This window comes from Anabrus simplex, chromosome 2, assembly GCF_040414725.1.
Source record: "Anabrus simplex isolate iqAnaSimp1 chromosome 2, ASM4041472v1, whole genome shotgun sequence".
NCBI lineage: Eukaryota > Metazoa > Arthropoda > Insecta > Orthoptera > Tettigoniidae > Anabrus > Anabrus simplex.
The window spans coordinates 726,578,893-726,603,360 of record NC_090266.1 but is presented as its reverse complement, the minus strand read 5'-3'; the positions used below and the strand labels follow the sequence as shown (position 1 = coordinate 726,603,360).

The window sequence follows — 24,468 nt, the reverse complement described above, 5'->3', positions numbered from 1 at the left end:
ATAAACGTAAAAGCAAAGTCACCTCCGTACAGACCATGAAGACCCTTGGAGGAGTAGAAAGTAAAGGCTTCCACCATTGTTAACCTCGGCACGTGATGGGGTAGAGTGGTTAGCTCTACGCCCGGCCGCCTTTGCCCCCAGGAATTAATCTGGTACTCATTTTTGGTGTAGTCTGAGTGAAGTGGAAATCTCATTTCTTAAATTTTACGACTTCCTGACGGGGATTCGAACCCACATCCTTCCGGGCGAACCGAGAACGCCTTTACAGCCTCGGCAAGGCAGCCCCTATTAATATAAACGTGCAATATGAAATTAACAACTTTCAGGATGGCTGCTATTAAACATTATCACACTCAGCACATATTAGAATCTTGTCATTAGAGAATGTCGTTTCGCAAAGGTACTCACGCTATCCTGACTTGTGGTTTGTCACGCTCTTGTGAGAATTTGTTTAGAAAATGTAAATTTCAGTTTTGAATACAATTCGTAGAGCCGGTAATGAGAAAAAGTTCTTTCAAAAAATCTACAAAAACCTTTTTCAAAAATATCAAATTAAATTAAAATTTGGTATGGAAATAAAATTACTTTCTTTCTTTCTTAATCTGTTTACCCTCCAGGGTTGGTTTTCCACTCGGACTCAGCGAGGGATTCCACCTCTAGCGCCTCAAGGACAGTTTCCAGGAGCGTGAGACTTTGGGTGGAGGATACAACTGGGGAGGAGGACCAGTGCCTCGCCCAGGCTGCCTCACCTGCTATGCTGAACAGGGGCCTTGTGGGGAGGATGGGAAGATCGGAAGGGATAGACAAGGAGGAGGGAAGGAAGTTTATTTTTTGCTAGTGGCTTTACGTCGCATCGTTACAGATAGTTCTTATGGCGGCGTTGGGATAGGAAAGGGCTAGGAGTGGTAAGGAAGCCGCCGTGGCCTTAATTAAAGTACAGCCCCATCATTTGCCTGGTGCGATAATGGAAAACCACGGAAAACCATCTTCAGGGCTGCCAACAGTGGGATTCGAACCCACTCTCTCCCGGATGCAAGCTCACAGCTGCGCGCCCCCAATCGCACGGCCAACTCGCCCGGAGGTAAGGAAGTTGCCGTGGCTTTAATTTAGGTACCATCCCGGCATTTGACTGGAGAAGAAGTGAGGAAACCACGGAAAACCTCTTCGAGGATGGCTGATCACACTAACTACTTCACTACAGAGGCGGACTAACGTTAATAAATAAATAAATTAAAGAATATACGTCAGATAAATACAGGGTGAAATAAAATAAGAGTTCAACAGGCCTTAACAAATTTTAGGAGAACTGGTCCCAAAGATGATATAAGATAGGTGGAGATAAACCGAATCTAAAGGGCTCGAAGAGCAACCTAGGTGACTTCCAGTCTAAGAGTACACACGGGAGCACAGACAATATGGACATACCAGACCCCATATCACCAAGTTACAAAACAAATCTGATACTTTCACATATGGCTAAGGAATTTTGAGTGTTTTTCACCCAATTACCTTAAATGGAGAAGAAAGAGCCAAGCTACAGTAAAATAAATATATAAGTTTATCTTATCCTAAGTAGACTGCCAACATGAAAATTTGCACAAAAAGCAAAGATAAATTTAGAAAAGTCCGAGAATTACCAGAAGCAATGGATTCAAAATAATCGGAAATCCCATAAACGCAAGTAATTTGATGACATTCTACTGGGGCACGGTTGTCCAATTGAAACTGGGACTGGTGGGAAGGCAAGTTTAATTCCAAAATCGAACAATATGGGTCAATTTTTGAAAAACCGAGCCGTACCGAATGAAAGGTGAAAAGTATTGCGAGGAAAGCGCACTGGAATACTTGCATGGCGATTTAATGAAACGGTGAAAATTCAAGAATATTGCCCTTAGTACCGGCTGGAGAAAAGACAATAAATATTACCTACATTATGTAACAATAGAAATAAAAGCTTAAGCTTAAAATTGCAATCTATTGGAGTATCTCCCTCAACTATGAGGGGAAATCTTGAAGTGGGTAGTTTCTTAAACACTCATTTCAGTTTTTCCTACCTTTCTTAACCGCTCAGCCCCGACAGTCACACGTCGATCACAATGCGAGTAATTCATGCTGATATACACACTGCACTATACAGTACAGCTGGCTGACAAGGTCTTATAATCGGGTGCAATAGGTGTCACCCTGACTCGTTTGGGAGGGTTGCCAACCCCGATCATGAAATGTATCTTAGGAGCTGATTCGTGTTACACTAGGAGAAGGCACAGAAGCAAGGTGTGAGAGTTGTTTCCTAAGTCCCAGGGGAGGGTAAATCGCATGTAATAATAATAATAATAATAATAATCATAATAATAATAATAATAATAATAATAATAATAATAATAATAATAATAATAATTCAGTCACTTCAGTACGTGAAACAGTAACACACAATGAAAACTTCTGTTTCTTAATTGTAATTATACCTAGGGCCGAATTCATAGACAGCACTTATACATAAGTGCCCCTTATAAGCCAGGTTTCACTTCATATTACCTACTTAAGTGTCCCACTTATTGCTATAAGTGGACCTCCTACACACTTAAGTGACTCACTTATGTTGCAGCAAGATGGAGGATAATGATGTTGCTGAATATGTTGCATTTCATTCACAGAATGCTTTCCGTGCACACAGTAGACACGGAAAATCCTCTCGAAATGTAATGTGCCCTACAATTTAAAGAAGCTTTCGTTTTAGTTAAGTGACAGTTCTGAATATTCTTGTTCCTTTGTGTGAGAGAGTGAACATAACCTCTAGAGGACACACTATCTCACCATTAATGAAGATATTGCTTTGAGATTTTATTCCACCGCTTAATTTCAGGTTATTACTATTATTTTTATTATCATCACCATCATCATTACCGGTATTTCGCTTAATTAATTCGAAACGTGTTACAAGTTAATAAGTTATCAAGACTGTAGGCCTATGGAATAGTAAAAAGCTATACTAAGTTATAAGAAAAATGAACGTGTTGCACTACCACCTTTTATTTTAAGGTTGACTTGTGCTAATTATATCAGGTTAGTCAACCAATCGTTTGCCAGATTATATCAGAAGTTTCTGAAATTATAGCATCGCACATCAAAACATAAACAAAGACAAAGACACCTCCGTACAGGTCATGAAGGCCCTTGGAGGAGTGGAAGGTAAAGGCTTCCACCATTGTTAACCTCGGCACGTGATGGGGTAGAGTTGTTAGCACTACACTCGGCCGACTTTGCCCCCAGAAATTAACCCGGTACTCATTTTTGGTGTAGGCTGAGTGAACCTCAGGGATGCACCTCCGGAAGTGGAAATCTCGTTTCTTAAATTTTACGACTTCTTGACGGGGATTCGAACCCACGTCCTTCCGGGCGAACGGAGCACGCCTTTACCGCCTCGGCCTGGCAGCCCCTACATCAAAACATATTATTTACATTTTATTGGGGAAGTAATTAGGCGTATTACAATGTAACGGCTACGGGGATATATTTGTTAAATCATTAAAAGCGTTGTAAGGCTAGATATTCTACATTTGGATGAATATTTGTATAGGTTCGAGTACCTGGATAACTATAAACATATTAAGAATAAAATTAGACTCTGGGCATTTTCGTAGTTTGCATTCTCCACAACAAGTTTTTCACACGTCATTCGTATTTTGATGAGAAACTGCGTCGGTCTGCTTGTTCTATATTGTGTACGTGTAGATAGGTTCTTGCAGGTGCCGTCTCAGCTCGCTATTTTGTTGTCCATTCTGATAACCAAATACAATATAGACGATCTTTTAACCTCAAAAATGTCGCGCGCGATGTCCTTCGACAATCAAAACACAATAGATCATCCCACTATTCGGCAAAGAGACAGTAGCCAGAATTACACGATCCAGGAAGCATGGGCATAATATACAGCAGTGCAACATCTCCAGTGATACTTACTGTAACATTGAGTGTGCTCCTCAAGTGCTGTCTATGAAATGTAAACTCATATAAGTGAATACGTATTATGAGTGATCCCTTATTACTTAAGGGTTCCACTTATCCATAAGTGCTGACTATGAATTCGGCCCCTAATCATTTTAATAATAACAATAATAACAAACGTAAAGCATATCATGTAATTTACATGAAATTATTATTATTATTATTATTATTATTATTATTATTATTATTGGTATTAGTATTATTATTATTAATATTATTACAGCATTACGAAAAGCTAGTCATATTTTCTTTGGTGCGTGGAATAGAAACATGCATCTATTAATCACACAGCGTTAACCTCCATTCACTGTCGTCTTACAATTGACAGGACAAAAGGACTGACCTCTGAGTCCGGGGCACGAAGAACTACGGACACAGATTTGTAGCAAAACGAGGGCGAAACCACCAGTGGCTGTTGTAGACAAGGCTGGTTTACATAAGTATCCTTGATGACCAGCGCTAATTTTTTTGACACTCATTTTTTCTTCAAATAAACGGAAGTAAAATCTTCGTGTCCAAAATAAACTGTTCTTCTACTTCCCTAAAAACCCAAACCGGAGAGAAAGTGGTGAAATATTAGATAACACAGTACTAAGTTTACCCACGTTGGTGCTATTGTCTCTCTAAAAGTAAACTACTGCACCCGAAAACATTTCCTACCAAATAGTTGTATAGGTAAGTGATATTATGTTAAGCGGAAGTTACTATTAGCGTAGATGAAATTTGAGTCATTTCAATGGATTCTGTAATTTTTGTCTGTATACTGGTCACTATCAAAATTATAAACAACCGTTCCAATTTCAACAGTGTACTGTATTTTAAGGTGAAAGCCCTATCAAAAACGTGTTCATCTTATGACCAGATGGACGCTAGTCCATGGTTGGTACAGCAGCCTGGATTAAATCGATCTTGAATACAAATCTATGAAGTCAAATTCTGCAAATCATCGGGCAATACTGTATTTTATTCAGGTCACAAAACATAACTCAGTCAACAGAATAGCTTTCATTTATAAAGAATGAGGACATATGTTGGAATAGAGAGAAGTTAATGATAGAAGGACTCCAAGAAACCTAGAGAGATACACTTTAGTTAATTGAAAAGTTGACAAAACATCAATATTTTAATATGTAGGAAGTAATTGTAGATAATTATGTTAAAATTATAATGCAGACAAGGAGTAGAATGTGATGGTAAATAGCAAGACTGCAGAGATTAGGGAGTATTCACGTCAAGATACGTTGGGCTACTCTTTCGAATATCCGAGATTTAACTGTTAATAATTGTTTGTCTTAAAACTAGATTATGATAGAAAATAGAAGACTAAAAGGATGAAAGGATATTATCGTCTATATAGTTCATACTATGAAGCAATTCTTACAGCCAAACGAACTCCAGACAGTTTCAAAGTAAAAGTGAAATTACTAAAACTACACTTGTACATACTTCAAGACTAGCTAAATCATGTATTTAATTATTCCTAGGGAATTCATTCTTTTTATTCCTTGAAATTGTCGATCACTCTAATGGCACTCCTGAAAATAATAATAATAATAATAATAATAATAATAATAATAATAATAATAATAATAATAATAATAATAATAATAATCACGATCGTGAGCAGACGAAGGAGAAGTCTCCCATGCCATCTTCATACTCATCCTGTCAATTTTTCCAGAGATTGTTTGTCTCTCTCTCTCTTTCTTTCTCTCTCTCTCTTTCCATTCCTTTGTGTAGCCCGCATTCAAGAAGCAAGGAGCAGAGTGAACACGGGCCTCTTTGAGCAGCACAGACCCTCCCTGTATTTCAGCGGGCCGCCAGCCAGTATATTCCAAGTGCCTCAGCCGAACAGGGAGACCAGACTGGGGGCGGGATGGACGGCACTTGTCTTGTTGAGGCCTCGTTCTGATTTGCCCCACTTCTTCTTCTCTTCTCGTCTTCCCTCCTGTTCTCATGCTGCGTCCGCCTCGCCTACGCCTTCGCCGTGCCTGCCACTGCATGCCCGCCACTGCATGGCTGCCCGTGCCCACTCCTCTGCATGCCGTCGTGCGATCAAGAGCATCCCCTTCCTGGCTACCAGCCCGGGCAAGGACCGAGTGGTCCTTGTCTATAGTGACAAGATTGAAGTGCGAACCAAGGTAATTCCACAACCATTTTTCCATATTCTTTCTTCTCTCTTTCATTTGTTTTACATATAAATGGTACCAGTGTTTCGTCGTTGCATGTGACCTACTTGCACTCTTCCTGAGGTTCTAGGCCGGTGGGCTTCTAGTTGCATGATTCAGCACCATATAAACATATCTAAGTGGACCAACGTATGTATGAAATTTAAAATTTAGGCAGTCACAATAGGAAGAAGCTTATAGATATGTTTCTATGAGTCTGAAAATAGCCATGAATTAAATCATGAGGTAAACATTTATTTAAATATCAATGCATCTACTTTTTAAGACTGCTATAATATAACTGATTCGGAAAGAAATATCTAACTTTACAATGAAGCCAAGTCTTCTTTCGCTGTCCAACTTATTCTCTTCTTTCTTTCTACTCTCTCTTTCTTCTTCTTCTATCGTCTGTCCCTTTTGCATGCCAGTACAAATAATTAATAGTTTTAGAAGTAGTGTTAGCAAATTAGGTATTTCCTATCATTTTTTGAAGTGAGTTGTTTGGTTATAGATATATTATCAATGAATTACTACCTGAAAGCATTTGAGAATACATATACATAGGAAAGACTCTACACAGCTTCTTGTATAACTGATATCAAGAGATACATTGGTTGCTGTATATGGCTGAGGGAATGGAATGAAAAATATATGGCTACAGAGTAACAGAAAATGTTGTCCGAACACAGCCCTAGAGAATGTAGATCATTTTACGAAATTAAAATCAAGAAATACGTGTTCAGTGGAGCTATTGGAGCTGGAATCTATCGGTCCAATGGAACACGCTGAAAAACAGTTGAGAAAGGCTACGATTCATTACGGACTCCTTGACTTACCGTACGAATTTCGAGTTTAAGTGTCTGTTTCCACAAATTCTCGGTCTGGTGGCTGTGGTTATTAGACGACGTGTTCTGTTCACTCTGTACATGTACCTTCTGAATTCCGTCTCCATTTTCTTATTACTCCATGTCACGATTATGTGTATGTATCCTCATAACTTACCATCCATTACTCTGAGCAAGTCATTTATGATAATAAACTATGTTATGTCCTTAACTCAGGCATTCTTAAAAGAATACCATGATTCTTGAACACACGTTTATCTCGTCATACTGAGTGGTATTAAGTTGGTAATTAATATTACTTTTCTTAGTTGTAAGGACTAGTGTAAAATAAATTATGTTTGTTGGCACAACTAATGCTTTCTCACTTCTATCGCCAACGCAATTTATTACCCAACGTACAGAGTACAGAGATATGCCAATGATCTTATAGAACTATGGAGTGTGTTTTATCCCGACGAAGGAAGCATAGAAACAATCATCTGATGAAAAGCCCTCCCAAATAGAAGAGAATATTCTTCCTTAAAGATAAATTAGGCCTAACCATAGTACTGTAGGCAAAATGCAGTCATACAACTGGGTGTAAATATATTATATTAAGGTTTGAGTCCTCCCTTCAACAGTTATCCTTTGCTCTTTTGAATAACAACCTGCTCATGTGGTCATGTTTTTTATTTACTTTCTTTATCTCTATTTCTTGCGGGGATCATTTACTACGACCATCCTTCTCCAATATAGTCTATATTTTGTCATACATTTCATAGAGCATGTCATGAACCAAATTAAAATTCCATTAACTATTTCCCGTCACATAAACAGAGAATGCGAAGCAGACATAAAATTGTAAAAACCAAAAGCATGTCTATCAAATGTTTAGACCAGAGCTGCTCAGTTGGGTGTCCGTTGAGGCTAGCGCAGTGCGGTCGGGCTGGCCTGACGTAAGTGCTGGCAGCTTACGTAGCAAGCATACGTCACAATGAAGCGAGAGAGCGAACACACTTTGCAAGGAAGTGGAGCAGTGTCGTCCGATTGTGACTACCAAGCTCTCCGCCAATACTCAGCGAAATGTTGACTGGGGTACAGTATTTCTTTAAGATAAAGACGCTGTAATCGCAACAAAACCGACAAGCTATGATTTACAATTCATTGGATGAGAATGACACTATCTTCATTTTTTAAAAGGTTAAATTCCTGTTATTCATTCAGCAAAACGTAATACGTTTACATACATCATTCAACAAGTTTACTGTTTGATTATGCACAGTGTTGTAGTGTTATGCGACTTTCCCTGTTCACTGAATTTCTGAAAATAGTATTTAAAACTTATCAGACGTCCGATGATAATGGCGAGGAGTTTCATCACGAGTGAGGACATAGATATTTACTATCCATGATTAAAGTACAACAATGTAAATGCATCTACCAAATAGATGTACAGTATGCCTTCAAATAAATAACCTAACTGATCATATTCCCGGTAAGCGTGATTGGACTGTTGGTGAGTTTATTAGATAATTTAAACTCAAGTAACCACAAGCCACAGCTTATCCAACTTAACTCTGTATTGTATTAGAAATGTATTTGAGGTTGAAGGCCTAAATTTTTATTGTATCCGGTCAAAATAGAGAAACCACAATGAACAGAAATAACTTATTTCTCACAATTTAAATTGAAAATGACGGGGATTTCTGCCCTCTTTCTTTCATTATTTTCTTCCCCAATTTCAAACTCGGGTATCGCCGCAGTGAGAGTGACTGGGAGAACTTCACGGCCTGTGACGTAGCTACGTCACTGTGGTTGAATAGCACACGCCCATCGCCCGCCTGCCCGCCCGCTTGTGCGCCCGCAGGATGAAATGCCCAGCATGAGCATCTCTGGATTAGACCAAACAAACAGCTGAGAATTATCTGAAGACGTCTGCTGCAATGAATATCTCCTTACTCAGTAAATGCTGTTCCACACGCGTTCCACTAAATTCAAATTTTAAATCAGTATCATTATTGTCGCAAATTATTTAGAAAGGTTCTCCGCGTGATGTTTTATTGTATAGCGCTTTTCACATTGAAATTAACAGGAAAAAGACTAGAAAATACATGTGTCTATTAAACTAAAATAAATTTCATGCCACAGTTCAAGATGGAAAGTAGGCCTAATAAATATCTCCCTTCCCCAGAAAATAGGAATCTAAACAGAAAACGTAACCTTCATCTATATCACGACCTCTTAAATGCGACATTCAACATACTAAATTAGTATGATGATGAAAGTGTTGGAACGCACTGTACTGACGACCTGGCTAAGCAAGGTTCGCTTTGTTCACTGGAAACCCAATTGTGCACAACGTGCAGTATATCGAAATCCCACGTTGTAGACTAGGACTCAAGCAATATGCAGCGAGAGTCAGTTTCGAAACCATACCAGAGTAACAAATATGTCCATTAACTTGGAAAACCACGACGGGTTACTTTCGTTGAGAAAATGCTATTTATCTTGGACGTTCTCCGTATTAAAATTAAATAATTTTCACTAAGTTTTGAGGGAGGCGCTCCATGTAATTTCCTACACTAGTGTCCAAAAGTTAAGCATAAGTTACGAGTAAGCAGGGCAACAGGAAATAGACCGCAAATCGCACGACATATACACCTACCAACCTTACGTGTTCGCTCTGTATAGGACAGGAGTGTTTCCTGCTTTAACTAGCGGCGTAACCGCAAGGTAAATACAGCCAGTGCCTGCGCCCCATATTCCCTTAATCGTGTTTGCCCTGTTATAGTGTGCGGAGTGTAGCCTCGTGGTGAACGTGACAACATAATGGCATAATGACGCCATTTGAACCCCGTATGCAGAGTAGAATACTCGGCCGCCTGGAAGTGCTCTTCACAGATGAATCCCGCTTCAGTTTGCAGAACGATTCCCGTCGCACATTAATCTGGAGAGAACCGGGTAGCCGATACAATCACAGAAACATCGTGGAACGGGACCAGTATGGTGGTGATGGCATTATGGTGTGGGGCGGCACCACGTTGAATGGCCGTACGGACCTGCACATCTTCATGGGTTGTCCGATGAAGACTGTTAACGCTCGGAGATACAGAGATGAGATACTGAGACCACATGTTCGACTCTTCAGAGGTGCGCTTGGTCCAGACTTCCTCCTAATGGACGAAAATGCTCGACCGCACCGCGCTGCTCTGGTGGATGAGTTTCTGGCTGGGGAAGACATTCATCGCATGGATTGGCCAGCGAGATCTGTGGATCTGAATCCTATAGAACATGCCTTGGATGCATTGGGGAGGTGAATTGCATCCCGTCAGCCTCCACCAAGGACCTTCCAAGACCTTCGCATTGCCCTTTCGGAGGAATGGGATCGACTGCCACAAGAGCTCTTGCACCATCTGATAGAGAGCATGCCACGTCGCTGCGAAGCATGTGTGGCCGTTAGGGGTAACCATACACCCTATTAACAGCATATTTTGTTGTGGAAGACATTGCCAAGTTTTGTTAGTTGTTGTCAAAGGTGTATCTTAACTATCAGAACCTTCCTGACACTGTTTTTTTGGACAAGTTGTGTGATATATGGTGTGTGAGTCAGCTTCCGTTTGTTCAGCAATCCGTCTGACACTCCTATCAGGAGGTATGGGCTCGTTTAGTGATTATGCTTAACTTTTAGACACTAGTGTAGTATACCGGGCGAGTTGGCCGTGCGGTTAGGGGCGCGCAGCTGTAAGCTTGCATCTCTGAGATAGTAGATTCGAACCACACTGTGGGCAGCCCTGCAGATGATTAACGTGGTTTCCAATTTTCACATCAAGCAAATGCTGGGACTGTACGTTAATTAATGCCACGGCCACTTCTTTCCCACTCCAAACCCTTTCCTAACCCATCGTCGCCATAAGACCTAGCTGTGTCGATGCGACGTAAAGCAAACTGTAAAAAACATCGACATATAACTCTAGGCCTACTTCTTCAGATCTCTTTACGAATCATTCGAAGAGAAAAATAATTCTTGCATCCAGATCTCAGTAATGGTTTAGGTTACCAAAATACGCTAGCTAAGAACACTGTAACTTGTTGACGTTTCATTATCTTCTTTTAGACTGATGGTCTCATTTACATGAATTTAAGAACAGCGACGTAATCCCATGCACGGAAAGCATTTTATAACAAATCTTACCACATTTTTTGTACTTTTCAAACAAAACTCCCACCTAAGCATTGCATTACATGTAATATTAAATTGTTGTGCAGACTGAAGTTAGAATTACTTCATTCATGGCCTTCTAGTGAAGTATCGAAATGGACCACTCGTGAGTCTATTGTGAAAACACAATGGATCTAAGGAGACAGATTGACTGTTACTGGTTGGAGTAAAACGATTCTATTCGAGATTTTCTGCCACAAATTATTGTTTTCCATATGATTTGGAGAAATAATTCTTATCAAATTAGAAATTCGACCTGAAACTCCTAGTCATCAGTACCCACGTACAATAAAAACATTCAGATCTTCTGAACTCCCAGCCGTTGTCAAGACACTTCATTAGATCGTAAAGAGTTACAGAACTTTTTCATCAGTTCAGTTCTTCACATTATTATTATTATTATTATTATTATTATTATTATTATTATTATTATTATTATTATCTTTTCTCAATTAGCTTTACGTCGCACCGACGCAGCTAGGCCTCATATTGCCATAGCGATAGGAAGGGACTAGGAGTGGTAAGGAAGCGGCCGTGACCTTGATAAAAGTACAGTCCCAGCATTTGCCTAGTGTGAAAATGGGAAACCACGGAAAGCCATCTTCAGTACTGCTGACAGCGGGGTTCAAACTCACTATCTCCAGAATGCACGCTTACAGCTGCGTGACCATAACCACACGGCTAGCTCGCTAGGTCTTCTTCACTCTTAACATTCATCCTTTCGCGCCGTTATAACGTAATGGAACTGCTATAATTTCTCATCAACTACAAGATGCCCGTCGCTTGAACTATGAAACGTATTTGTTACTATTGCTTTTTATGGGAATGAACCTTATGCATCCAGTCCCTGTTATGAATGGTGTGAAAATATCGCTCATAGGGTCGGTTGGTGCATGCATTTCAGTGGGCTTGGCAGACTGATCTGTAATAGCAACAGCTGGCTCGGTGAGGAAAGCAACGGGAAACTACCTCACTCCTCATTTCCCTAGTACGCCTCTTCAGTGACGCCTAGGCTATTTATGACAGCTGTTGGCGGAGCTGCAGAGGATAAAACCAGCCTTCGGGCTGAATACCCAACATACATACTGTACATGGGAATGAACAGTAAGTATTGGTTTCTTGAGATGTATTATCATGGTTACACCCTGTACATATGAACATCTGAAAATTGTAGCATCTGTGGAGACGTAAAATACAGGATGGTCGGGAACAACGCGAGCCGGGTATATGAGCGTGAGAGGGTTGCTCATACTGATAAATAATTTTTAAAAAAAATAATTCGATATCTCACACGCTAATCATTTTATCAGCTGCTGAAGTTAAGCAATCAGATCGCGTCGCGGGCGAATTCAAATGGGCTTTGCGCGGCAGTGTTGCTAAATCTGCACGTAGCTTAAGAACAGCTTGAGAGCCATACCGAGAAATCAGCATCAAACACAAACATACCGCCGGTTTCAGCCAGTGTCACCGTAGTGAACTTGCTTCGGCGTGATCCTGTCAGCTCGGAGGTTTGTATTCAAACCATTCCCCTGGTGAAATTTCATTCTTCGACTGGTGCTCTCATGCTGATATACCCGGTTCACGTTATTTCCGACCACTCTGTATGAGAAAGTCCACTTGGGCTATGTTCGGCGTTGTACAGTCAGTTGGATGCCATAGTTCTCACTCTGCCCTCTCTCCATTCTCTCCTCCTCGTGATATGTACTTGCATACAGCACTATAAAATTATAAGCACGCATTTCAGAGGGTCAGCTGTAAGTTAATAAACGCTTGACCGAGCTCGATAGCTGCAGTCGCTTAATTGCGGCCAGTATCCAGTATTCGGGAGATAGTAGGTTCGAACCCCACTGTCGGCAGCTCTGAAAATGGTTTTCCGTGGTTTCCCATTTTCATATCAGGCAAATGCTGGGGCTGTAGCTTAATTAAGGCCACGGCCACTTCCTTCCCAATCCTAGCCCTTCCCTGTCCCATCGTCGCCATAAGACCTATCTGTGTCGGTGCGACGTAAAGCAATTAGCAAAAAAAACGCTTGCTTACCATAACAGGTGCGGTTCGAATCCCAATTTTTATTCCCGAATGAATACACCGTGATGACGTCAGGCAACGAACACACCAGGCTTGGCCGAGTTAAATTCGATTTTAAAATGCTTCACTCCATTCGAACACGGCACATTATTCATATGTGTTAAGAAAGCAAGAGCTGGCTCTCGTCCAACACGGCAATTTTAGCATGCGTGAGGCAGAGATTCTGTGTGGCGTTTCGCCTATGGCTGCTCAGTTGGACATAACAATGGCGGGTGTCAGTGGACATTGGCGTCCACCGGTCACTGCTTTAAAGCGAGTTTCTACTCGGGAAAACGAAAACAGGTTGGTTGAAACTTCACAGGGGAACCCGTTCTTAAACTTGGTGGATCTCATGCAGGCGATCAGTTTTCCTGGATGTTCATACACGGTCCGTAAAAGATTGCGAGAAGCTGGAACTCCAGTGCGGAAAAGCTGCTGCCAAAGGGCCTCTCTCCTATGGAAAGATGGTCGATCGGTGCGGCTTAGTCGAGATGGAGTTATATCGTAATATGGATCATGTTATCTTCCCTGAAGAGACATCTTTCAGTTCAGCGGAGGTCGGGCCGGTTCATGTTTCATAGACCACGCGAACCCCGATATGTAGGCTACAAATATATAAGAGTGTTCACACAGTAGCTACATTCCTGTGTAGTGTTAGGAGTGGATATCTTCTGATGGGACTGAAGTGCTTCATCGTAAAGATGACCGTCTCACGTCAGACCAATATTTGGACATTCTGCAGAATATTATATTTCCGAAAGGTAGAGAGGGTTTTGCAGATGAGGTAATACAGTCCGTGCAAGACAACTCCCCAATCCACACGAGTGATTGTGTTCAAGGGTGATGTCCTGGGCAGGACTCCATTGAACTGCTAAGTAGGGTCCCTCAATTTCCAGAGTTGAACCCTATTGAACATATCCTAGCAAGGCGGAAATACCATATCGATAAACACTCAATAAACACTGCATCACCCTCTCCTGCAATCGCATGATGCTTTGCAGGGCATTATGTTGGACGCATGGGAGGAGATCGCCATCGACGAGGAATACATCAGGAAGCTTTCTTTGTCAATGTCACGTCGGTTCCGACAAGTTGTGCAAGCCAATGGATACTGGACGAGGTATTAAGTCGTTCTAATAAAAATAAAAGCGCAATGCCAGATTTCGCAATGAATTGAAATACACACGTATTTGGTTAACGCAGCCCTCTAAAAGTATATATATATATATATATATAATGCGTACAATGGGATACGAGCCCTGGTTCTAACCTTGCCAAGTGAGTACGCTTCCTCAAAGCTAACTTGCACTCTAAGGCCATCCACCGCCATCCGCCTCCGTACCGTAACCGTTAGCACTATTAGCTGCCATTCTCGGGGGCCCGAGTTCGATTCCCGGTACTGCCAGAAATTTAAGAATGGCAGGGGTTCAGGTAAGTGCCTGAAATGATACTTGCAGCTCACCTCCATTCAGGGTGTGCCTGAAAAGAGCTGCACACGTCAGGACGTGGACACGAGTTTGGCTCCATGGTTAAACAGTTAGCATGCTGGCGTTTGGTACAGGAAGTCCCGGGTTCGATTTCCGGCCTGGTCGGATATTTTAACCCACATTGGTTAATTCCGATGGCTTGGGAGTCTGGATGTATATGTGCCGTCTTCATCATTAGAATTCATCATACGTAGGATCCCATCCCCACAGACGCACAGCTCACCTACATGGGGTCAACTCCAAAGACCTGCACTAGGCCTCTTCGGAGGCCACACGCCATTATGTCCGGCTCCATGGCTAAATGGTTAGCATGCTGGCCCTTGATTCATGGGGTCTCGGGTTCGATTCCCGGTCAGGTGGAGAGTTTAACCTTCAATAGTTAAATCCAGTGGCTCGGGGCTGAGTGTGTGTGCCATTTTCGCCATTAGAATTCATCATAGATAGAGCCACATTCTCTCAGACGTGTAGGTCACCTATACGGCGCCAACTTGAAAGATCTGCGCCAGACCTCTCCGGAGGCTACACCCCATTCACCGCTGTGCTTGGTACGTTACATATTTACACCTCATGCATAACATTCCTCTGAGGGGAGTGATAACAAACTATACTCTGCAAGCCAGAGTCCTGCAGAGAGGCCCACCGCGCAGCAATTCAAACCCACGGGCTCCGGCAGTCCAGCCCGTGCAGTGTCGTTCACTTCTGACGAGGCCGCTTACTAGCCCATAGCACTGGTCTCATACAGCCCACCGCAGTCCACCGCACTGGGTGGGCTCAGTAGAATAACCTTGAATACTTCCCCGCAATAACGCGTGCGCCATGTACAACGAAATGTACACTTCTATTCGGATCACTCACTATACGACAATGTTGATGCTCTTCTTTTCATTCACAGTAGTTCCATCCCACCACCATTATCAGTGACCAAGTCCGGCTCCATGGCTAAATGGTTAGCGTGTTGTCCTTTGGTCACAGAGATCCTAGGTTCGAAAGTAGGCTAATCGAATTTTGAAATAAAAAGGTAGAAATAATAATAAAACACAAACAGAAACTTTATTATAAACTAATATGCATCTGCAATTGACATCAGGTTAACTGAAAATGAATCTAAATAACACGAAGCATATTCATGGGACTTCATTTGCGCTTAACTCGAAATAAAATACAAACTGAAATGACGTGCAATATGCCAAATAACAAAAACAAACCTGAAGGTAGCTTTTACTTGGTGTGCGTAGTTTATTGGTCGTTGATGAAATGGCGAGTGGCTTTTAGTGTCCATGGTGTCCGAGGACAAGTTCGAATCGCCAGATGCAGGTCTTTTGATTTGACGATCGTAGGCGACCTGCGCGTCGTGATGAGGATGAAATAATTATGAAGACGTCAAATACACCCAGCCCCCGTGCCAGCGTAATTAACTAATTATGTTTGAATTCCCGACCCTGCCGGGAATCGAACCCAGGACCCCTGTGACCAAAGGACAACATGCTAACCATTTAGCCATGGAGCCGGACTTGGTCACTGATAATGGTGGTGGGATTGAATTACTGTGAATGAAAAGGAGAGCATCAACATTGTCTGGGTGTAGAAGAGACCGTCGTGCGTTGAGAATGAAGCCCGCTGAACTGAAATTTCTCTCTGAAGCTGAACTTGGTGCTTGCATACATAATACTTTATTAGCGATCTGGTGAAGTTTTGGATAGTTTTGCCCATTTGTTCTCCAGTAGGACGCTATATCTCCTTCAATTCCACATTTTTGCTTTAAATATCCTTCCAGCTCATCTGTTGGAACAGGACCATCATCAACGTCAGTCCACGAAGCAAACTTCATTAGTTCGGCAGGTTGTGGCATAGTCGTGGAGTCTGATGACTCGGAAACATTAGAATGCTCGTCATTCATGCACACCTCGCTCATCATAAGTAAGTGAAATGAAATAGCGTAAGTGCTGGGAGTGTCCGAGGACAAGTTCGGCTCGCCAGATGCAGGTCTTTTGATTTGACTCCCGTAGGCGACCTGCGCGTCGTGATGAGGATGAAATGATGATGGAGACGATACATACACCCAGCCCCTGTGTCAGCGAAATTAACCAATTATGGGTTAAAATTCCCGACCCTGACGGGAATCGAACCCGCGTCCCCTGTGACCAAAGGCCAGCACGCTAACCATTTAGCCACAGAGCCAGACTCATCATAATTTTTGCATCTAATCAGAAAAAGACAAATTCAGTTCGACTCCTTTAATGTGTAGGCTACATAAAGTTCACCGCAGATCGTACCGCACACAAAATTAACGTCTTTCCCATCACCGTCAACTGCAGGCTTAAATACCAACCAAGTACGACTTTTAAGTTTAGGATCCGGTTCGGAAGTCTTGTACTGTGCGGTTTCTAGTTCGTTTGTTCCTTCTTTTTTTACTTCACGTTTTTTTCGCACGGTCTCTTTCGGAACTACAGTCCACATTCGTTTCCGATAAAATGATAGATGGGGAAGTCAAACTGAAAACCACAGTAAACGTGATCGTCTCCACTCGACCGTAATGCAACGCACTCCGCTGACACTCAGTACACTGTACACATTGCAGCAGTCAGCCCATAGAACTACCACAGCGCTGTCCTTTGCTCACCGCGTACGAATGACGTGGCGCTGCCCAGACCGGTACGTGCGATGACGTCACGGGCTTCGTATGTTCGAGCCTTTCAAAGTCCATTGCGGTTTTTATTGCCGAAGCAGCTCATGGGCTTGGCCACTGTGCAGGACTCTGCTGCGAGCATTCGGAGTGGAAATGCAAAGACTGTTAGTATGGTGCAGTTTCACAATAGGGTAACGAAGTCCAAGATAAAAGTCGCCGATACCAGCATTCGAACTCTGGATCTCCTAGCTAATAACCAAGGAACTTGCCCTACACTAACTCCGACACGCCGTACAGTGCTTCACATCAAGCTTCACTTGCCAGGCGTGTCCCTCACTTCACATACCGTATTTATTTAACAATTATGGCAGTTCTCGTCCATATCATTGTATTTGTTTACGCTATTCTGATATATGGACAGTTGTGTTGTGTTCTGACAGTCACATTTCGTCAGGAGCGTGTCGTTTAATAATAAGCGAGTTATATTACTTTATGTTGTAGATGGACCACCTCACCCGAGGACGATGATACCCCATCCAGTACTTTAAAATGTTTCACACTTCAATTTTTTATTTTCAACTATATATGATTATCTTTGTATTCACATCTTCGTTTCATCCGGAAGCTTCCAAGAACTTCAAATATAGAATCTATAGGATTGTAACTTGATCGTCACGAAGTGACTAGAATGCTGGTCTTTGGTCGAAGGTGTCCAGGGTTCGATTCCCGGCCGGGGCGGGGAGTTTAAATTTCATTACTTAATTCTGCTGGCTCGGGCCCAGGGTGCTTGCACCGTCTTCAGCATTAGAATTGACCTTAGGTTGGGCCCCATCCTCACAGACTCGCAGATTGCCTATACGGCATCAATTTGAAAGACCTACACCAGGCCTATCGCATATTCCTTTTTATGAAATGTTTAGATTTACAGTCCAACGTGAGGCAGCTACGTTCCTGTCCAACGTCATTAACATTGTATTCTCTGTGGATTGTTGACTAATTTTAATGATTTACAACACTTGCATTCCTTGAACTTTCTTTCATTTGTGCCCACAATCACATTCATTTGAGTTGTTGTTCAAAAGAGCCCCCCACCTCTCCCGTACTAAACTCTTTCCTGTAAAGATTTTGAAATTTACTTACAATTATGCATACAGTGGGCAAACTTCATCAACAAAATGATTAACAGGAATGTTGTGAATTCATCAAGTCAGTTTTATATTAAGTAATAATTAAGAATGTTTGTTTCATAATGATTCTTCATGCCATCAGATGTCTTTAAAGCCACAAAAGACATACAGTTGAGAACTGCCGTTATTATCTGTTTAAAACCCTCCAACGTTTTTAAAGAAAATTGTATTTAGTTCTTCTTCCGGGTTGAACCGTGTCGTTTTTTCTGTACTTTCCGTACAGTTTGCCAACGTTTCGAATACATTGCAGTATTCTTTGTCAAGGCGACTGAAATACCCCTGAAATACAGGTGTGTGATTGCTGCCTGGGAGACTGAATGCCTAGGATCGTGTAGGGGTATTTCAGTCGCCTTGACAAAGAATACTGAAATGTATTCGAAACGTCGGCAAACTGTACGTAATGTACAGACAAGAACAACACAGTTCAACCCGGAAGGAGAACTAAAAAATTCTACACACCGTGGAAGCTTCACTTCCAAGAAAGAACATTTTATTTACGGCAGAAACATTCCCTGAAAAGTCATATTATTTTTACTGTCTTCGTGATACATTCAAGGATTTTCTTTCTTAAGGCATATGCAGAAACTTCCTGTTCTATTGATTTCATATTCCTATGTTGTAACACATACTTCGTGGCGATTAAAGTTTAAAGAAGATAGACTAAGTAGGGATCAGGTCCAAGAAATATACAGCATTTTTATCGTCCTAACATGTAAGTTCCCAGTTATGTATACAGTTACAGAGCTGTATTGCTCATAAAGAGACAACAAAATGAGTATCGTTCAATAAAATTCTGTATATTTGGGATATATTGCACAGAAATGAATCAAATTGCGATAATACTTAAAGAAATATGTTATGAAGAATTTATGTAAGTGATTTATTATTAGTAATAATAAGAAAGCTAAAGCTAATTACACCAGTACAGTTATCACCGTAAATATATCCAAACTCATCTGTAAATCAATGATATTGTAGCAGTAATTCAAATCACGAATAGAATTTATACTAATTATTACATTCTATTGAGCATAACAGAGGGAAAATAAAGATGTTCACGCAAGATTAGCCTCATCGTAAATTTGTCCAACAATGTATGAATCACAGTAAACGTGCATTCTATATTATTTATCGTCGGGAACTGCTCACTTTCAAATATTATTTACAATGCATAATGAGAATTCTGAATGGGGTCCAGTTTTGTACGAAATGTGCATATTTTACAAATGAACTAATCTTTTTCTCAGAAGCACCAGCGTGGAGCAACACCTGAATCAACAGCACAAGAAGAGGAGCTGAACGACATTCAAATTCGGATGCAGTCAAACCGCTCACCTCCTAGTGAGCCAACACCTGATAGGTTATCCCGTGCCAGCCTAAACCAGACCAACTCAGGCGGTGGAGGAACAGGGCCCGGGACAGGTGGAGGAGGATCTGCTTCACTAGTGTCCATCAGTAAGCCAAACTCAACAACATCTTCCACTATGACTGCATCTGTGGTTGTCAACTTACCGGCTTCCTACCCTGGCTCCGAAGTCGAGCCAGCATCACCTGTGTCTCCAAGTGCATCCCCAGCTACATCTCCTGATCAACAACCTGAGGTCCGCATCTCAACATTGTGAATTTAGTTTCCAAGTTTCGTAACACCAAAGGGGTATCAAAACACAGATATTCATGTTAGAATTTTTAAACGTTTTCTCTTGTTCCCCTTTTCCATTTCAGTGCTGAGCTTAAGTCCATCAACATCTAGTCATTCCATAGTCAACCAAAGAAAACTGTACCTTGGTTAAATTCACGATGTGGCTCGTCTCTGGCCTTAATATTCTGAACAGAGTTTCGGAATTGTGGAGTAGACAGTTCATTGAGACTGATAATTTAGATACAGGTGAACCACTCAGTCTTATGAAGTAGCTCTCAATCTTCATGATCTTATTCATTTTCTCATGAACTTATGGGTGTGAGAACTTGGTTCCTCATTTTTGGAAATGAAGCTACCCTGGAACATTTGACAGAGGTCTGAATTCTTGTCAGGGAAAGATGAAGTTTATGGTGAACACAAACTGAGTGTTATTTAATTACATACGAGTGAAGAGTGAATTTTGTTCAAATGTGCACACGTGCATTTCATAAATTGAAGAGATTGACTTCATTTGTGCCACTTTCCATTTGTTTGTTGTTATATGTTATCCTGATTTTCTAGTTTTAAGAAGTGGTTAAGAATTTTGCAGGAAAGAGTATATAATTTGTTGTTATGGTATAGACATTGTCTCGATAAAAAAATCTTTGTCTCCCAGTTAATATTTCATAAAAGAAGAAGCAGTATTCCTCTCAAACTTCGATACACATAGACGATGATTCTCTCTGTATAGACTGGAATTCTAAAAGTAATCAACATTTTTCAGCACGGAGTACTTCCTCAGATATACTGCACCCCTTCATTCTCCAAAAACTCTATATGACCAATGCGTCAATTAGCTTATATGAGAAGAAGAGACACCAGCGTGCATATCTCATTTGTTTTGAGTGAGACATCACCACACTATAGAATACCACATCCATAATTTAATATTTATTTTCTCTTTAAGAATTTTCAAACACAATTTTAGAAACACGCGTTTGTTGGGTATAGATCCAATTGAAACGGTACGATAACAAAAGTACCAAATGTGAATTATTTAACGTGTAAGTTCAGAGAATGTTCACCAGGAATTGAATGTGGACATTTCTGGGTTTGGACCCCACAAGATTGTGAAAAGTATCTAAACTCTCTTACAGAGACATTATTCTAAATAATATCTTTCCCCGTTTTATTTCGGAAGAGATGAGATAATTCACTTGATTTTTAGTAGTAAAAGTACCTACAATGTATTTGTTACATTGCATTATGAACTGTTATTTTGTTGTAAGGAAGATGCAGAGAACTTAATTTGTTTCTATAGGCAAGACTAGTGCCATTTTCCGCGTATAGTATGAAGTACCACAATGGAAACAATAATGAAGCCCTTTCCCTTGACAATGAACTGCACGCTGGCTAGCTTCTCACTAATCTCTATAGACCAGATATCACATTTTTCACATTTTTTAGCTTTACAGAGTACATAAAGTACTTGTTAAATACTTTTATCTTATAAGGATCAATTAAATGTATAAATAGAGCAATTTTAGCTGATGTTGGCAGTTTGGTAAAAAATATAAAGTTTCAATGTTGTGACGATTTGTTCATATTTATTGTAAATACTGAGGGCTAATTTTAAGAAACCAGTTGTTCTCTGTGTTTTGAGACATTGATGCTCAACTGATTTACATAGATCTAACATTTTTTCAACAAGATCTTTAGCTTTAAAATATGTCGTTATATAGAAACCAATGACCCAATCAACATACACAGTAAATGAAGACTGAGTTTATTTTACAAAATTATTGGCACTGTTTAAAATGACACTCCTGTCAAATCCCTGATCATCTCTCTTTTTTATTGTTGCAATATTATTTTATGAGCTTAATAAGAACAGAGACCTTGATTAGTTCTAGGGCTTCAATATAGCAATATAGCTCTTTAATTTCTGAAACAATGTTAGCAGATGTGTGACTGTGATAGGTGGAAGATGTTTGAACAGAGAACCTGAATGGAATTAACAGATTCAGAAATATCACAAGATTTGCATTAGAGAAATCTGTCGTATGCAATAATCTTTAATTAGAGTGAATACAAAGCACAGACAACCATGTATAAAGTTGTATCTTCTTTCCGAGGAGATGATTCAGTTAATGACAGAATCTTGTATTATTTTTAATAGATGTAATATATTAATATCTTCTCCTCGATTTACATACGCCATTTTTCAGTAACTACTTGTTATTTTATAAAAACTCAGCACTTGACTGAAACTCCTTAAAACCAAGTGCATAAGCACCCAATCAATAAATATGCGCACTTGTTCAGCTTCCCGGAAATTGTGTCTGAGAGTTAACTAGTCCTAAATATTTCAATTAATACCAACAAAATAATAATAATAATAATAATAATAATAATAATAACAGGGGAAGTGTCGGGCCCAAATGCCACAGAGTTAATGACAGGATACTCTCTACTATTTTTATTATGGCAAATTAATTTTGTGAAGTGGTTGGTAATGTCTATTAGTTTGAGAGAAAAGGATTTCATTCACAATTGTCACCATATCTAATTATGGTATTTGACAATTGCTTAGAAGGATGATAAAAACAATTTCATAAGGTAGACTGTGTGTTACTATCCAAGGACAAGGACATGTATGTGCAGCTCCTATTAGACTTGCCCATTAAGTTAACATTGGTAGTAAAGCTTGCCATAAGTCCTTAAAACGTTGTCGTCCGACGCAGTGCAGAACTCACTACCGTGTGACCTTCATCCAGTGAACGAAGTGATGTAAGACAAAGCTTTCTTCTCGTAAATAGAAGTAAGAAATGTGAATACTTCCTGTGTGAGAGAGGTAAACAACAATATTTTATTGTACACTCACAAAACTTAATATATGCAAGTTGTTCATATCACTCATCTAATAAGTCTTAATTAAGTGATTCATTCATTCATTCATTCATTTGTTTGTTTGATGTGTCAATGAATGAGTAATTCATACGTTCATTCTTCATGCATTCGCTCATCAATCACCCACTCATTCATTTTGTTAAACTTTACTTACTGTTACAGTTAAAATAATGTTCTATTCTAATAACTATGCTAATACATGCTCTCATACTCATCTGTTAAATTTTGGTCAGTATCAATGATAAACCATTTTCCACATTTGACTGTTGCACAAATCAACACCACTTCTTTAAAGACTTGGTTATATAATTCCAGTTTTGTAAGAGAGGAAGCATCTCAAAATCAGTAGGTACTTCCTACTTATTGCAGTTAGTTTCTAGATGAGATAAAACCCAATATTTTCCTCATCCATGTGTTTCTACCTGCAACAGATGTATTTTCATCCTATTAAATTTTCAATTAAATCCGACAAATCTATCTTTCCTGTCATATTCTAGTCTTCCGTATCTTCAGATTTTCATGGTAATTGTAGTAAGATGGAATCTGTTGACATGTTGAATTATACTCCCTCCCATCCCCCGTGACATAATAGGGGAGCATTCATAGAAACGGGGGATGGTCTTTAGTCAATCACTTGAGGATCGTTTTAACAAAACTCAATACTTGCAACATTTTCGAAAATGACAATGACATTTATGCAATATATGTTGAAGTCAAGTGACACCATTGTGATAACAGGGACGAACTAAATTTTAATATCTCTTTCATTTGATAAGGGGAGTGCTTTCTTCGAAACTGGAAGCCTGCATAAATTTAACTTCATTTAAAACCGGCTCCAATAGAATTCATTACTGAAACATTCTTATTTAAATTTAAAATGTTGTATTTCTTTGTTCTAAATCGAAAATTATTTTGTATAAATGTATTATATTGTTCCTTTACCGATAAGTAATATGTTTCTTAATTAAACCAGATATAGAATGATAAATGCTCCTTCCAACATTTATTGGTACAGTCATAGGACTTCATTGGTCATCAGAACTAATCCATGAAGTTAGAATACAATAATATATATCATAAATACAGTGACATATTTAGAAGTTTATTTATCAGTAATATCATTCTTAACTGTCGGAGGAAGGTCACCATGAAGATAACAAACATTTGTGGTCAAATACAATTGATAAATATGTAAAAAAGCATGTATATACAATTGTATGTATTTGACATAACAGGTTACTAAACCATAGGAATGAAAATCGTAAATAAAAGCATGCAGGTAAGTTCCAGTCGTTTACAGTACCTTAATTTCAAAGAATAAATATTCAAGTATTATTTTACAAGGAAGACGGCTTGATTT

At 40.0% G+C, this 24,468-nt stretch overlaps 1 protein-coding gene across 2 annotated transcripts in view; it reads left to right on the top strand.

Annotated features, from left to right (window-relative positions):
* Positions 1-24,000, top strand: part of LOC136863069 (potassium voltage-gated channel protein Shal) — a 313,703-nt gene extending 289,703 nt beyond the window's left edge. Inside the window, exons 4-5 of one of the 2 annotated variants that reach the window (XM_067139401.2) lie at positions 6,066-6,146; positions 19,828-24,000. In XM_067139401.2, coding sequence (XP_066995502.2) covers positions 6,066-6,146; positions 19,828-20,202 — 456 coding nt within the window. In that variant the 3' untranslated portion in view covers positions 20,203-24,000. The remainder of the gene's footprint in view (positions 1-6,065; positions 6,147-19,827) is intronic. The other variant, XM_067139402.2, reaches the window with a different exon arrangement.
* Positions 24,001-24,468: the final 468 nt, after the last annotated feature.